The sequence below is a fragment of the Trachurus japonicus genome, chromosome 8 (assembly GCF_045865225.1).
Source record: "Trachurus japonicus isolate A0001 chromosome 8, Traja_1.0".
In the NCBI taxonomy this organism is placed as follows: domain Eukaryota; kingdom Metazoa; phylum Chordata; class Actinopteri; order Carangiformes; family Carangidae; genus Trachurus; species Trachurus japonicus.
The window spans coordinates 15,755,380-15,768,777 of NC_140914.1; the positions used below are offsets into that span (position 1 = coordinate 15,755,380).

At 41.4% G+C, this 13,398-nt stretch overlaps 2 protein-coding genes across 2 annotated transcripts in view; both read right to left on the reverse strand.

Moving 5' to 3' along the window:
- Positions 1–4,708: 4,708 nt before the first annotated feature.
- On the reverse strand, positions 4,709–9,930 carry LOC146982927 (cytochrome P450 2K1-like). Its single transcript, XM_085784237.1, has 9 exons — positions 9,661–9,930; positions 9,402–9,564; positions 7,386–7,535; positions 7,029–7,189; positions 6,529–6,708; positions 6,301–6,442; positions 5,790–5,974; positions 5,115–5,256; positions 4,709–4,950 (listed from the first exon to the last, which is right to left on the reverse strand). Exons 1-9 carry the CDS (start codon positions 9,868–9,870, stop codon positions 4,763–4,765), a joined length of 1,521 nt encoding a protein of 506 aa, XP_085640363.1. The 5' UTR covers positions 9,871–9,930; the 3' UTR covers positions 4,709–4,762.
- Positions 9,931–11,641: 1,711 nt separating this feature from the next.
- Positions 11,642–13,398, reverse strand: part of LOC146982928 (cytochrome P450 2K1-like) — a 5,084-nt gene continuing 3,327 nt past the window's right edge. Inside the window, exons 5-9 of the mRNA XM_085784233.1 lie at positions 13,101–13,280; positions 12,873–13,014; positions 12,321–12,505; positions 12,074–12,215; positions 11,642–11,918 (exon numbers count right to left, since the gene is read on the reverse strand). Of these exons, the coding sequence (XP_085640359.1) occupies positions 11,731–11,918; positions 12,074–12,215; positions 12,321–12,505; positions 12,873–13,014; positions 13,101–13,280 (837 nt within the window). The 3' untranslated portion in view covers positions 11,642–11,730. The remainder of the gene's footprint in view (positions 11,919–12,073; positions 12,216–12,320; positions 12,506–12,872; positions 13,015–13,100; positions 13,281–13,398) is intronic.

Genomic DNA, 13,398 nt, shown 5'->3' on the forward strand with positions numbered 1-13,398 from the left:
AGAGTGTTTTCCATTACTTAGTAACTTTAACATGACAGGCTTTGTCATACTGTGCAGTATTGTGCAGAGTCAGAGTAGTGTGGCGCTGACTGACTGTAGGTTGCCTGAACAGGTTCACTCACAGAAGCATATGGCTGCAGTAACATGTGAACTGCGGCTTGATTTGTGAATTTGTGAAATCAAATCTGCGGACGGAAGTGCAGCACAGCTGTTGTTCGGTACGGTAACCAGTTAAATCAGACACCAGTTGGGCCATAACACCGGTATTTTTGAAGCAGCGGGGAGCAGTGTTTTTCTGCCTTGTCCTAAGCCGCGGACAGCGGGGAAGTGGATTGTTTTGACCGCCAGGGGGGCGTTCCATACGGGCCGTGACGTCACATGAAAGCTATCAATAGGGCTTTCTCACAATGCTGATGTGGAACTGTTAATCGGAACCAACGTTCCAAAGGTAATGCAGCCATGGGAGGTGATAAACAGTAATGGTGAAGAACCCTATGCCATCAAAATCCTGTTGGGCTGGGTTATCAATGGACCACTGAGAGGAGGCAGTGAGAGTAACAGCATCTGTCGCACCATTACTGCTAATCCAATATCCATTGCTCACATTGAGGAACTGAAGCAATACGACCACAATTGTAATGAAAGTTCAACAGATGGAAAGCCAGAGGTCAAAGGTGAGGCCATGGTAAACACTGTGATAATCAAAGATGCACCAAATGCAAAGGTGTTCAGAAGAGGAACGAAATAGGAGCATCTGTGTTGAGTAATGGGCTTGACATGACTCGACAAAAGAACAAAGTTGAGAAGGAGATGAGAGAGTTCAGAGCCACGTTGGGGGAGCAAATCTTGCCTCTTGAAGATACTACGACAGCTGAGAGCGCCATCATTCAGTGTTGCCAACAGGAAAGATTCAGTGGTGGAACAGCCGCACTGAAAATTGAAACATCTGGAGTGAAGAAAAGCAGTTACGTTTACAAACTCGACCCAGTGCTGGAAAATGGGCTTTTGGGAATGGGAGGACAGCGCAGCAAAACAGCTATGCCAGATGACACGAAACATCTTGTCATTCTTGTTGACGATCAGCACATCCCCACTCTCACTTTACGCCACATTAATGAACAGCTGGGACATTGTGGAAGAAATTACCTGCTTTCAGACTACGCTGGAGGCAAGCTCAAGATCTCTTATCACACATTTGGGATATTCACCTCTATTGAGGAGAAACAAAGTTGGATGGAGGACAAGAGAAGCTTTGGCGCAGGAGATGTTGATCTTGTGGTCGACTCTTCTGCTCCTCTCAGATCCTGGCTGTTGGGGAGGGTACTATACAGACCTTTCCTGACACACGACGGCTTGTGCGGTCTGTCAAAGATCAGATCAAGTACAACATATTGGAGCGACTAATTATGAAGATCCTTCTTCCACTGGAAGCTGGTTGAAGGCTCTTATGAAGATTTACGTCATACGTTGGCGTCAAAGTTGGACTATGGACACATGAACATTATTGAATGGGACTTTTAAAAAATGCATAGTAATTGGCTCCAGTTGTTTGAGTGTGTTGAATTGTTGTGTTATTATACAGTAACAATTAGGGGCCGGTGTGTTGTAGCCAATTTGCATTTGTGTGTGTGTGGGTGTGAACGAATGAGTGTGGGTGTGTCAGTGGTGAGGCACTGTGGTTGGTAGGGTCTACCTGCACACCTGTGGGCTTGGGTGGTAATCAGGCAGACAGAGGTTAGATGAGGGAGACAGAGCTCAGTAGTGTCAGGGATTCAGGATCAGGGAAACCACACAGTTTTTCAACCGTGTCTGTGTGTGTGAGAGGGCTGAATGAGTTTTGTATCACCGTCTTAGCATTTTTGTATGAGCTCATTTTTAAGTTTAATTAGCACCCGGCTTTTTGTAGGTGTTTTGTAAAGATGTAAAATTAATAAAGTGTCAAACTTATTGCCAATGGAGGACCTCATCTTTCACACACCACCAGGAGTTGAAAACGACTTCAGATTCCCTCAAGTGGCCTTTTTTTGTTGGTAGCTAAATTGCCACTACAACTGGTTTACTGTGGTTTGTGTATCTTCAAGAACTCACATGTGTAGACCTAACTGTGTCCAACCATTTGGCTTGGTATTTCAATAAATATCCATCTGTAACCGTTGTGTTTATGAGCTGTGAGGAGTTCAACCAAAACAAGCATGTCTTATTTTGTGTGTAAGGATGTTTTTCCTTTTTTCCTACACCCAGTAGTGATCTTGTGACCTCACTCTGGGAGTTTCAACACTCCTGTTGATTATTGTTGGTCCAGTCTATAGTCTATGTAACCTATGCTAGTGAATCAACTACTAAAACATTTACTAACTCCACTGTCATGTAGCTCTGTACAATGAATAAAGAAGCATCCTGCTAGCCAGAACATATCATAGACAAGGTTAAAAAAAACACTGTATTTTATTCTAGCAAAGTATCTTTGATAAATTGTAAAGCAAAAGTACAAGTGAGTTTGTGGGGGAAAAAAATCCACTGTGATAAATGAGGAGCAGGAATTTACAGTAGCATCTCTGTAAATAAATTCTGTAATATTCGCCTATCCAAGGCGTACCCAAAGTAAATTGAATGCTGTTCTTGAACTGTTTGGAGAATATGGATGGGCTTGGTCTCTTTTGAAAGGTAACACTCTGAAGTTTTTCCCCAAACTGAAATAATCACTATAAGTGCTATTATCATTGAGTAATCTAAGTTGGAACACACTGAATTAGAATGTTTTTATTCTCGCCTGAATTTTTTTGTTGCAATCAGATGCCTGAAGATGAGTGTAGCTGAGAATTTTAGCTGGAAAACACAATGGGACCACAGCATGAAGCCTTACCTGGCCCCAGTTCAAATTTGATAACAATCCTGCTAAAAATTAGTATTTTACACATGTTTTTCTAAGTGTATATCTAGGCGTTTTCCTAAAATTGCCATTGAGAAACAATACATGCGCCAAAGTGCAGCTTTTGCAAAGTTACGCATGAAAATGGCAGTGCTGCCTTTTCCCAGGGACCGTGAATGCAGCACATCGTTTTTTTCGGAATTTCATTGGCTATTCAATGCATCAGTTGCCATCGGGATCGGTTTCTATTGGCTGAAGCCATTCAGCGCTGTCGGAGGGGATGTTCCTCATACAGACACAGCCACTCATTCGCTATTGCAGGCGGCAGCCGGGGACAGGGAGCTTGTGATTGGTCGAGTGAGCTGTCAATCGAAAGGTCAGAGAGCAGCGCCATTTTGTGAAGTGAAATAAACATTGGCTGCGTTCCAAAAGCGGGTTGAGTCGCCCTCGTTCACTTGCCCTCAGCACTTGCCCTCGGGGGAATCCCCGCCGCCATCATAAGGGCTGTTCCATTTCTCTAAACAGCTGAAGTGAACTTGGTGAGATCGACCCTTGAGGGCTGAGTGATCAAGTCAACATCGATGGTCACTCCAGAGCTGTATATCACCCACAATGCATTGCAGTGGTGCACGAAAAATACGTCCATGCGGTGGCGATAATGAACCTCAAGCACCAGTTGTGTGTTTACCACCAAAGAAGAAAATAAATGAAAGGGGTCAGTAAATATTCAATTCAATAAACTAGTTTAGCAGTGACATGTCAGAACAAACAATTTACAAGTGGTAGGCTAGTAGAGATATATAATAGGCAAACTTATTTGTCCCAAAAAAAAACATGTCTAAAGAGCCTTAATCTGACGTTTCATATTCACATAGTTGCTGTGCCTGAGTTGATGTGTAGTTTAATAAGGCATTTTAATCAGGATTGGTCTGATGATGAAGCAGAGCTCATCATCAGTGACAGACAGAGAGAAAGAGTCGTATATATTGATATTATAGAGTAGCCTATTGAATTTTCACCGTAAACCGGCCAATCCCCCCCTCCTTAAGAGGCAGTACAGCGCTACACCTACGACATGTGGTCGACCAGTGATTGTCCCAGCTGTTAGTGAACGAGGGCAGGTGCGTTCCGTTTACCTCTTCTACTCCTCCCCCGCCCACTTTCCCTCCGCTCTCCAAGTGGCCTCCGTGTGACATCATAGCAAGGGCTGAGGGCAAGTGAGCGAGGGAAACTCAACCTGTTTTTGGAACGCAGCCATTGTTTTCATGTAAACGCCGGACTTATGAGGAGAAATAAACGGATTTACTGGATATACAATGCGTAATTTCATAAGATGCAGCAGCGGGATGAGGCTATCTACCGGTACAACCGTGTGTTTTGGACTAAATACTTTACTGGATTGGATTTACTGGACTTTTCTGAATGTAACGACACCAAGTTTGTGGGGAAACCCTGTGATCCTGAGCCTGCCCTGACACAAATCGTGAGTTATATCGGCTTTTTACGAACTTTGTTAGCATGTTTATAGTCTGATTCGAGTGTTGCTGTGATGATTATATTTAGGAATGGTCGGCATATCTTTAATCACAAGAGTTTTAGCTTTCCAACGATATGTGGCATGACTATTTCAAGTGACTGGTGACATCCTCTATGACACCTCCCTGTTTAAAACCCCCCCGGGGGCCCGCGGGCGGGCCGTTGGAATGGTAACAGGATAAACTATAAAATATATACATACATACATTCAAATTGTGTTAACTTAAGTTTGCAAATTACATAACATCCTCATCATGCCATCTCAGGCAAAAAGTAGGCTACACTCTTAAAACACTGAGCTGTGACATGCTCTTCTGTCTCCTTCACATCTGCTGGCCACGCTCTGATTGTCCCTCCTCACTGCCGACTGACAGCACACAGCTTGTGAGGCGAAGGAGAGCGGGTGAAGCCCACAGCTGGTGTCAGGTCCAGTTGATCCTCTGTGACTCCTGGTGGAGGAGTGAAGCGAAAGTGCTGGAGGAGGGAGGTGAAGAAGAGGAAGAGCTCCATCTTTGCTAGACTCTCTCCGAGACACACCCTGCGACCTGCAAAACAAAGAGTAGCAACAGTCGTGTCAATTCAGGGGTAAATCAGCATGGAAGACAAGACATCAGGAAGATGTAAAGAATAAAAACCTGTTGAACCTGCAGAGCTATAAAACATCTAGGCTATAGTCTTGAGAAAATAAAGGTCAACAATGTTGTTATACCTGCAGAAAAGGGCATGAAGGCATCTCTGCGGATAAATTTACCCTCCTCATCCAGGAAGTGGGAAGGGTTGAAAGTGTGTGGGCTCTCCCACTCGCTCTCATCATACAGGACAGAGGTAAGAAGAGGAAACACAGTGGTTCCCTGCAGGCAAATAGAAGTGCATTTTCTTACAATCTGTGGTATATTTTGATGTCGATGCTGATGAAAAGATTACCACTCTGACACGTCTTCTTTGATGGTAAAAAATGGTTTAAGATACAGTGTCAAAAAGCTGAATCTTCGAGAAGCCTCTGGAGCCAATTATGAGACTTCTGGGTCTTGGCCAAAAGTCCAGACCTTATATAGTATGTTCTCTAAAACTCCACCTCTCTAAACAGAAGGAATGATTATTTAATCAATAAGAGTCAGCTGCCACACTGAGTAGTAGCTGATGCCATCAGTTACTTTGGACCTCCTTTTCAGACAATGGTATTTATGTAGACTACCTTGAACTGTTTGTTTATCTGCAACTGTCATGCACTCAAGGCTCAGTAGTAGTTTTTACAATTAACCTTCAGGGTAAATTACTTAACATATTAGGAGGTAGAAAATACACTATAAGTCTTAGAATAAAAGCACTGTCTTGTCTTCAGGGGTTTTGTGTGGATAAGCACTGACACAGATGAGACACTGACCTCTTTGATGAAGTAGCCCTGGAAGGTGACGTCTCTGCTGGTCTTATGAGGGATGGCCATAGGGGAAATGTTGCCAAGTCTCTGTGTCTCATGGATGACAGCGTCAGTGTAGGGCAAGTTCTTCCTGTCCTCTACCCGAACCTGACGGCTTCCTATCACCCTGCTCAGCTCCTCCTGGACCCGGTCTGGAGGGACAAAGTAGGATATTGATATTGATGATTGATATTCTTTAAGCTTCTTAAAGGTCTCAACAATTGTTCAAATATTGTTTACATGGTGAAATGATATACAATTATTATTGCTTTTATTATTAAATTATTAAATTAAATCAAAATTGGAACAAAATCACAAAGACATGTCTGAACATTTTGAATTCTTATGTTTACTAAATGTGAAGTAAGATGTTAAGCCAGGACCTGAAACCAAGTTTATTTTGTCATTTTTGCCAAGTGTTATACAACTTAATATGCACAACAAAAATGAAAGACTCACAAATGGCATCTTACTGTACCTTGTATATGTGGATATTTGGCCATAAGCAGCAGACCCCATCTCAGCGTAGCCGCTGTAGTGTCAGTGCCAGCAGAAAACAGGTTTGTTATTGTGAATATCAGGTTTTTCTCATTGTAGTGAGTGTCCCTAACACAGGAGTCCTGAAGGAAATAACACCCACATATTATTAGAAAAGGGCCACGTATGTCTTTGTGTCGGATGAAAAACGTGAAACATGTCATCTTACCTCTTCTTTCTGCTTGCGAATGAGAAAACAGTCCATCAGCCCCCTGCATGTGTGAGGGTTCAGGGTCTCTTTCAACTGCTTGAACAATTCTTTGACAACTCTGACACTCATTTCCACATTTTTCAATGTCAGCTGCCGGTTTTTTATCCACCTGAACAGCCTGGGAAACATGTTGTAAAGCTGTGGAGAGAGAAGAGATGTTTTTTATTAGCTCTCATGTATATGAAGAATTTTCACATCAGTTATTCAACAGTTTAATAATATATTTTTTTTAATATCTTATACTGTATATACAATTTCCTCTGGTTCATCCTTTGAAATTTGCCCCAAAGTCCACATTTGTAACTTATATTTCTCTATCTTTAACTATTTTATCTTGTAAAAAAAAAAAAATATATATATATATATATATATATATATATATCAAATTTGCCAGTTATGAGAGCTTAGTAAAGTCATCTCTCATGTCCTCCCCTTCACACAGCAAACCTGAAGCTCACCTGTATCGATGCAGAGCCTACGATGCGTATTGTCTCATTTGCTCTTCTCACCCAGTCTTTAAATCGAGGGTCATCGTATTCAAATCTGCTCCCATACACAATAGAGGAGATAATATTTGATGTTGCATAATTCATTGGACAAGACGTGTCAAATGATTTCCCTGTAAAAGGCCACGAGAAACAAAATGTTATAAGATGATACATTGTAGCACTTGAGGATCAACATAAGGTCATCAGGTAAATGCTAATATGTGGCTCTTGGTCCTTATGTCAGGTTTCCTGGCCTGTAAGGAAATGACACTCATTACAAATTCCCACCTTATATATCATAATTGTATAAATACATTAACAATGTACCTCTGTGATCCTCAAACATTTGGATCAGATACTGGCTCTCTTCCAAGATTTTCTCCTCGGCCACTCTTTTACCCATCCCAAAGTCTCGGAGAGTGGTGATGGAAAAACGTCTCAGCTCTTTCCATGATTCCCCATTTGCAAATAGAATTCCTAATAAACATGCAAAATAAAAAAATATGTACTATGTCATACATACAGACATGTGAAAAATTAGGACACCCTATGAAAGCCTGTGTTTTTCAAAAATATATGAGCATATGGATATTTAATATCAATTTAACAATACTGGGAGATTCAAGTAATATAACTAAACATTTCAAACTGAAGAAAACACTTTTTAATTTTTCTCTGTGAAATGTGATTTTAAAAAAAGAAGTTAGGACACCCCCACATTTATTCCCACTTAAAATGGCTAAAATCAAACACGGGTGTGTCACATCAGGCGCACATCATCTGAACATTGTTACTGAGCTTTTTGAAGGTTAGACCCATTTAAACCATTTAGTTTGGTGTGATCCTGACTGTTGAAGTGAAAGGGAACCATGGTGACATCGAAAGAGCTGTCTGAGGCCTTCAGAAAGAATATCGCAGCATTTTAGGAGTCTGGTAAGGTATTTAAAAAGATAAGAGGTACCTTTGCTCTCTAAAGGCCCAACTGAAGTTTGCCTGAGAGAACATAAGGACTTCTGCTGAAAACCAACTTTGCAAGATCGGGGCCGCCGCCTATGACAGATTAAACTACATAGGCTACACGTTGTAACATTGATGATATATAACGCTCTATTGTAGGGGTGGGCGATATGACGATATTAGATCGTGAAGTGATCAGAGCGTGTAGACGATCTGCCAAAGTGCAGAGATCGTAGGATCGTCTGGGGCACATTCTATGATGATGCACCGACGCACCAGACCGTATTACGTCGTCAACCTGAACGACCAATCATAGCGAATTACAGGCAGTGACGCGCTTTCTTACCTGCCTCCTTGTTTGTGTGTGTAGCGGTAGCAGCATGGAGAACCATGGCTGAAAGCCAAACGGAGGGGTTAGTCGCTCTTTTTTCTTTTAAAAACAGCGTTTCACTATCTCTCATCTCTGTCAGTCAGACTCTCCACCTGCCGCCTCTCTCGCGGGCGCGTGCACACAGACACACACACTGCTGGAGCATGGATAGGTCGCGCTTGGCCGCTAATAAACAGTTAATGCGCTACAGTAGTATATCGCGCTAATTGTACAGTGTTCAAATTACTGCGACCCCATCCCCACCTTAAAATCCTGTGGGAAACACTATGCATTTGGTTAGGCTTTTCCCCAAATGACAAAGTGCAAACAAAGGTCCTTTGCAAAGTTTGCTAAAAGAGATAAACACAGTTACTTTAGTTTGCATTTTTATTTTTTATTAAATCCTGTTACTAGTACTGTGTTGAATAAAACAAACAGTAATGTCTATAATGTGTAATTGATATTTTACTTTCATGTTTATTGAAAGCTACCTTTTATGTTGCAAGATTGCACTTTATCAGAGTGTTGTTGTTTATCTTTTAGTATGTTTGCAAATGTTGGCAAAACTGCAACTATTTAGATTAAAATCTGTTCAGAAAGGTTCTTTGGCCTAAACTGTCTGCTTTTCTTTTTTCGATTTAAGATCGTGATAAAATCGAAATCGTGACTTTATTTTTAAAAAATCGTGATATGATATTTTTGCCATATCGCCCACCCCTACTCTATTGATTGATTTCTCACCAGCTTCGATGCACATGACCAGGGTTAGCAAAGCAGCGGAAAAGCAACCGGACTAATAGCTCCTCACACACACACACACACACACAGGCTATGTGTTTTTCACATGACTCTATAGGTAATACTCACTTATGATACATCTACTACACTAAATAAACCAGAAATTTAAAAACACTGAAACTGTTTTTTTGTTTGTTTGTTTTAATGGTAACATAAGACAAAAACAGCACCCTTAATAATTTTGCTGAGTGTATAAACAACATAAAGGTGAGTCCTACCATGACCTTGATGGGTTTCATAAAATATGGGGGTTATTTCTCGTTCTCCAAATTCTTCTGCATAACTGACCAGAGCCTCTTTGACCGTCTTGTATCCAGCCAGGACCACCACTTTTTTGGTCCCTAAGTACACGGTAAATACAGATCCATACTTCCTTGAAAACTGAAAATAAAAATAAAAATGCAGTCATCAGATCAGATCATAGAATGAGTAAACTTTGCAATGTGTTACAAAATGGGAGGATTATGTTCAATTTACCTCAAAGAGGGTTTGGTATGGTCTCTTGAGATCAAGCTGCAACAGGTTACCAAGCAGGGGCAGGGGTCTCGGCCCCGGGGGCTCTCTTCCTATTTCCCCGGTGATAAAGCTGCTGGACACAAGGTAGAGGCCGAGCAGGACAGCAGCAGCCCCCAGCAGGGTGGTGGGACTGGAGAACAGGAAGAAAACTACATCATCCAAAAGAGCCATTTGTTGCGCTGCTCTTGTTCTTCTCTGACCGACCCACAGTTGACACTCTGAGCTGCTCTGTGCTCACATAAACATCCGGAATGTCGTTGCAGGTTTAGTTACTAAGCATCTCCCCTCCCCTCCCCTCCCCTCTGGGCTTTGTTTGCACGCACCTCAGATTCACACCTCAGAGGATTTGCAAAACCGAACAGCTCAAATATGTAATGGTAAATTTTAATATTCCTTTGTTTTAATCACTTGAGACGTCTCCACACCCTACTTTCCCCCAGCTCCCTTTGTTTACTACCCATTTGTGTATTTTAATGTCTAAACCTTGTAATTGCAGTCCAAGTTTCAGAGACACCCAACCTCTCACTTTGTCATGATATACCCAAACCCTTTTGTATTTTAAATTGCGTTGATTAGACCTCTTAATTACACTCCAGGATGTCGGTGCCGATACCTGTGAAAGACAAGAGTGTGAAAAGACATCCTGAGTAGTAAATAAAAAAAACTTGTCGGCCGGCAGAAGTCTTTATTTCATTATTCACCAGCAGCAAACGGCTAAAATTTCCACAACAAACACAAGGCCAGTGGTATAAACAAAGTTTTAATCTGACATTTTGGCAGACACACAGGTTCATGGAGGAGTTTCCTTCTTTGATGCCACTGGCAATGTTTGTCCAGTGTTCGATTTTAATCCTCATCCACCATCACGGAGAAACAACACTGTCTTGTACACTGCTGAAATGTCGAAAAAGCTTTCTACATGACATCAGTGAGTCCAGGTACGACCTGTACTATATAGGTGAGATGTTTCATGACAGTTCTGCTGATGACTGGTTTACTGTGGTTTGTGTATCTTCAAGGACTCACATGTGTAGACTTAACTGTGTCCAACCATTTGGCTTAGTATTTTAATAAATATCCATCTGTAACCGTTGTGTTTATGAGCTGTGATGAGTTCAACCAAAACAAGCATGTCTTATTTTGTGTGTAAGGATGTTTTTCCTTTTTTCCTACACCCAGTATTGATCTTGTGACCTCACTCTGGGAGTTTCAACACTCCTGTTGATTATTGTTAGTCCAGTCTATAGTCTATGTAACCTATGCTAGTGAAACAACTACTACAACATTTACTAACTCCACTGTCATGTAGCTCTGTACAATGAATAAAGAAGCATCCTGAGATTTCTCACAAAACTTTCCTGCTAGCCAGAACATATCATAGACAAGGTTAAAAAAAACACTGTATTTTATTCTAGCAAAGTATCTTTGATAAATTGTAAAGCAAAAGTACAAGTGAGTTTGTGGGGGAAAAAAATCCACTGTGATAAATGAGGAGCAGGAATTTACAGTAGCATCTCTAAACTATAACATATATACATATATTCAAATTGTGTTAACTGAAGTTTGCAAATTACATAACATCCTCATCATGCCATCTCAGGCATCAGGAAGATGTAAAGAATAAAAACCTGTTGAACCTGCAGAGCTATAAAACATCTAGGCTATAGTCTTGAGAAAATAAAGGTCAACAATGTTGTTATACCTGCAGAAAAGGGCATGAAGGCATCTCTGCGGATAAATTTACCCTCCTCATCCAGGAAGTGGGAAGGGTTGAAAGTGTGTGGGCTCTCCCACTCGCTCTCATCATACAGGACAGAGGTAAGAAGAGGAAACACAGTGGTTCCCTGCAGGCAAATAGAAGTGCACACAGTGGTTACATACATACATTCAAATTGTGTTAACTGAAGTTTGCAAATTACATAACATCCTCATCATGCCATCTCAGGCAAAAAGTACACTCTTAAAACACTGAGCTGTGACATGCTCTTCTGTCTCCTTCACATCTGCTGGCCACGCTCTGATTGTCCCTCCTCACTGCCGACTGACAGCACACAGTTTATGAGGCGAAGGACTGAGGGTTAAGCCCACAGCTGGTGTCAGGTCCAGTTGATCCTCTGTGACTCCTGGTGGAGGAGTGAAGCGAAAGTGCTGGAGGAGGGAGGTGAAGAAGAGGAAGAGCTCCATCTTTGCTAGACTCTCTCCGAGACACACCCTGCGACCTGCAAAACAAAGAGTAGCAACAGTCGTGTCAATTCAAGGGGAAATCAGCTCTAATCTGTAAAGATGTAAAGAATAAAAACCTGTTGAACCTGCAGAGCTATAAAACATCTAGGCTATAGTCTTGAGAAAATAAAGGTCAACAAGGTTGTTATACCTGCAGAAAAGGGCATGAAGGCATCTCTGCGGATAAATTTACCCTCCTCATCCAGGAAGTGGGAAGGGTTGAAAGTGTGTGGGCTCTCCCACTCGCTCTCATCATACAGGACAGAGGTAAGAAGAGGAAACACAGTGGTTCCCTGCAGGCAAATAGAAGAGCATTTTCTTAGGGTCTTAGAATAAAAGCACTGTCTTGTCTTCAGGGGTTTTGTGTGGATAAGCACTGACACAGATGAGACACTGACCTCTTTGATGAAGTAGCCCTGGAAGGTGACGTCTCGACTGGTTTTGTGAGGAAGAGATAGGGGGACAATGTTGGCGAGTCTCTGTGTCTCATGGATGACAGCGTCAGTGTAGGGCAAGTTCTTCCTGTCCTCTACCCGAACCTGACGACTTCCTATCACCCTGCTCAGCTCCTCCTGGACCCGGTCTGGAGCCACAAAATAGGACATTGATAAACCAGGGGCCTCTTTAAGCCTCTTAAAGGTCTCAACAATTGTTCAAATATTTTTTACATGGTGAAATGATATACAATTATAGAAAATAATACATAAATAGATGAATGCAAAAATACATAAAAACACCTGATTAAGTGTGTTTATTTTGCTTATATTATTAAATTAAATCAAAACTGGAACAAAATAACAAAGACGGGTCTGAACATTTTGAATTCTTATGTGAAGTAAGATGTTAAGCCAGGACCTGAAACTAAGTTTATTTTGTCATTTTTGCCAAGTGTTATAAAACTAAATATGCACAACAAAAATGAAAGACTCACAAATTGCATCTTACTGTACCTTGTATATGTGGATTTTTGGCCATAAGCAGCAGACCCCATCTCAGCGTAGCCGCTGTAGTGTCAGTGCCAGCAGAAAACAGGTTTGTTATTGTGAATATCAGGTTTTTCTCATTGTAGTGAGTGTCCCTAACACAGGAGTCCTGAAGGAAATAACACCCACATATTATTAGAAAATGGCCCCATGTGTCTTTGTGTCGGATGAAAAACGTGAAACATGTTGTCTTACCTCTTCTTTCTGCTTGCGAATGAGAAAACAGTCCACCAGCCCCCTGCATGTGTGAGGGTTCAGGGTCTCTTTCAACTGCTTGAACAATTCTTTGACATCTCTGACAGTCATTTCCACATTTTTAAATATCAGCTGCCGGTTTTTTATGAACCTGAACAGCCTGGGAAACATGTTGTAAAGCTGTGGAGAGAGAAGAGATTTTTTATTAGCTCTCATGTATATGGAAAATTTTCACATCAGTTATTCAACAGTTTAATAATATATATTTTTTTATATCTTATATATACTATTTCCTCTG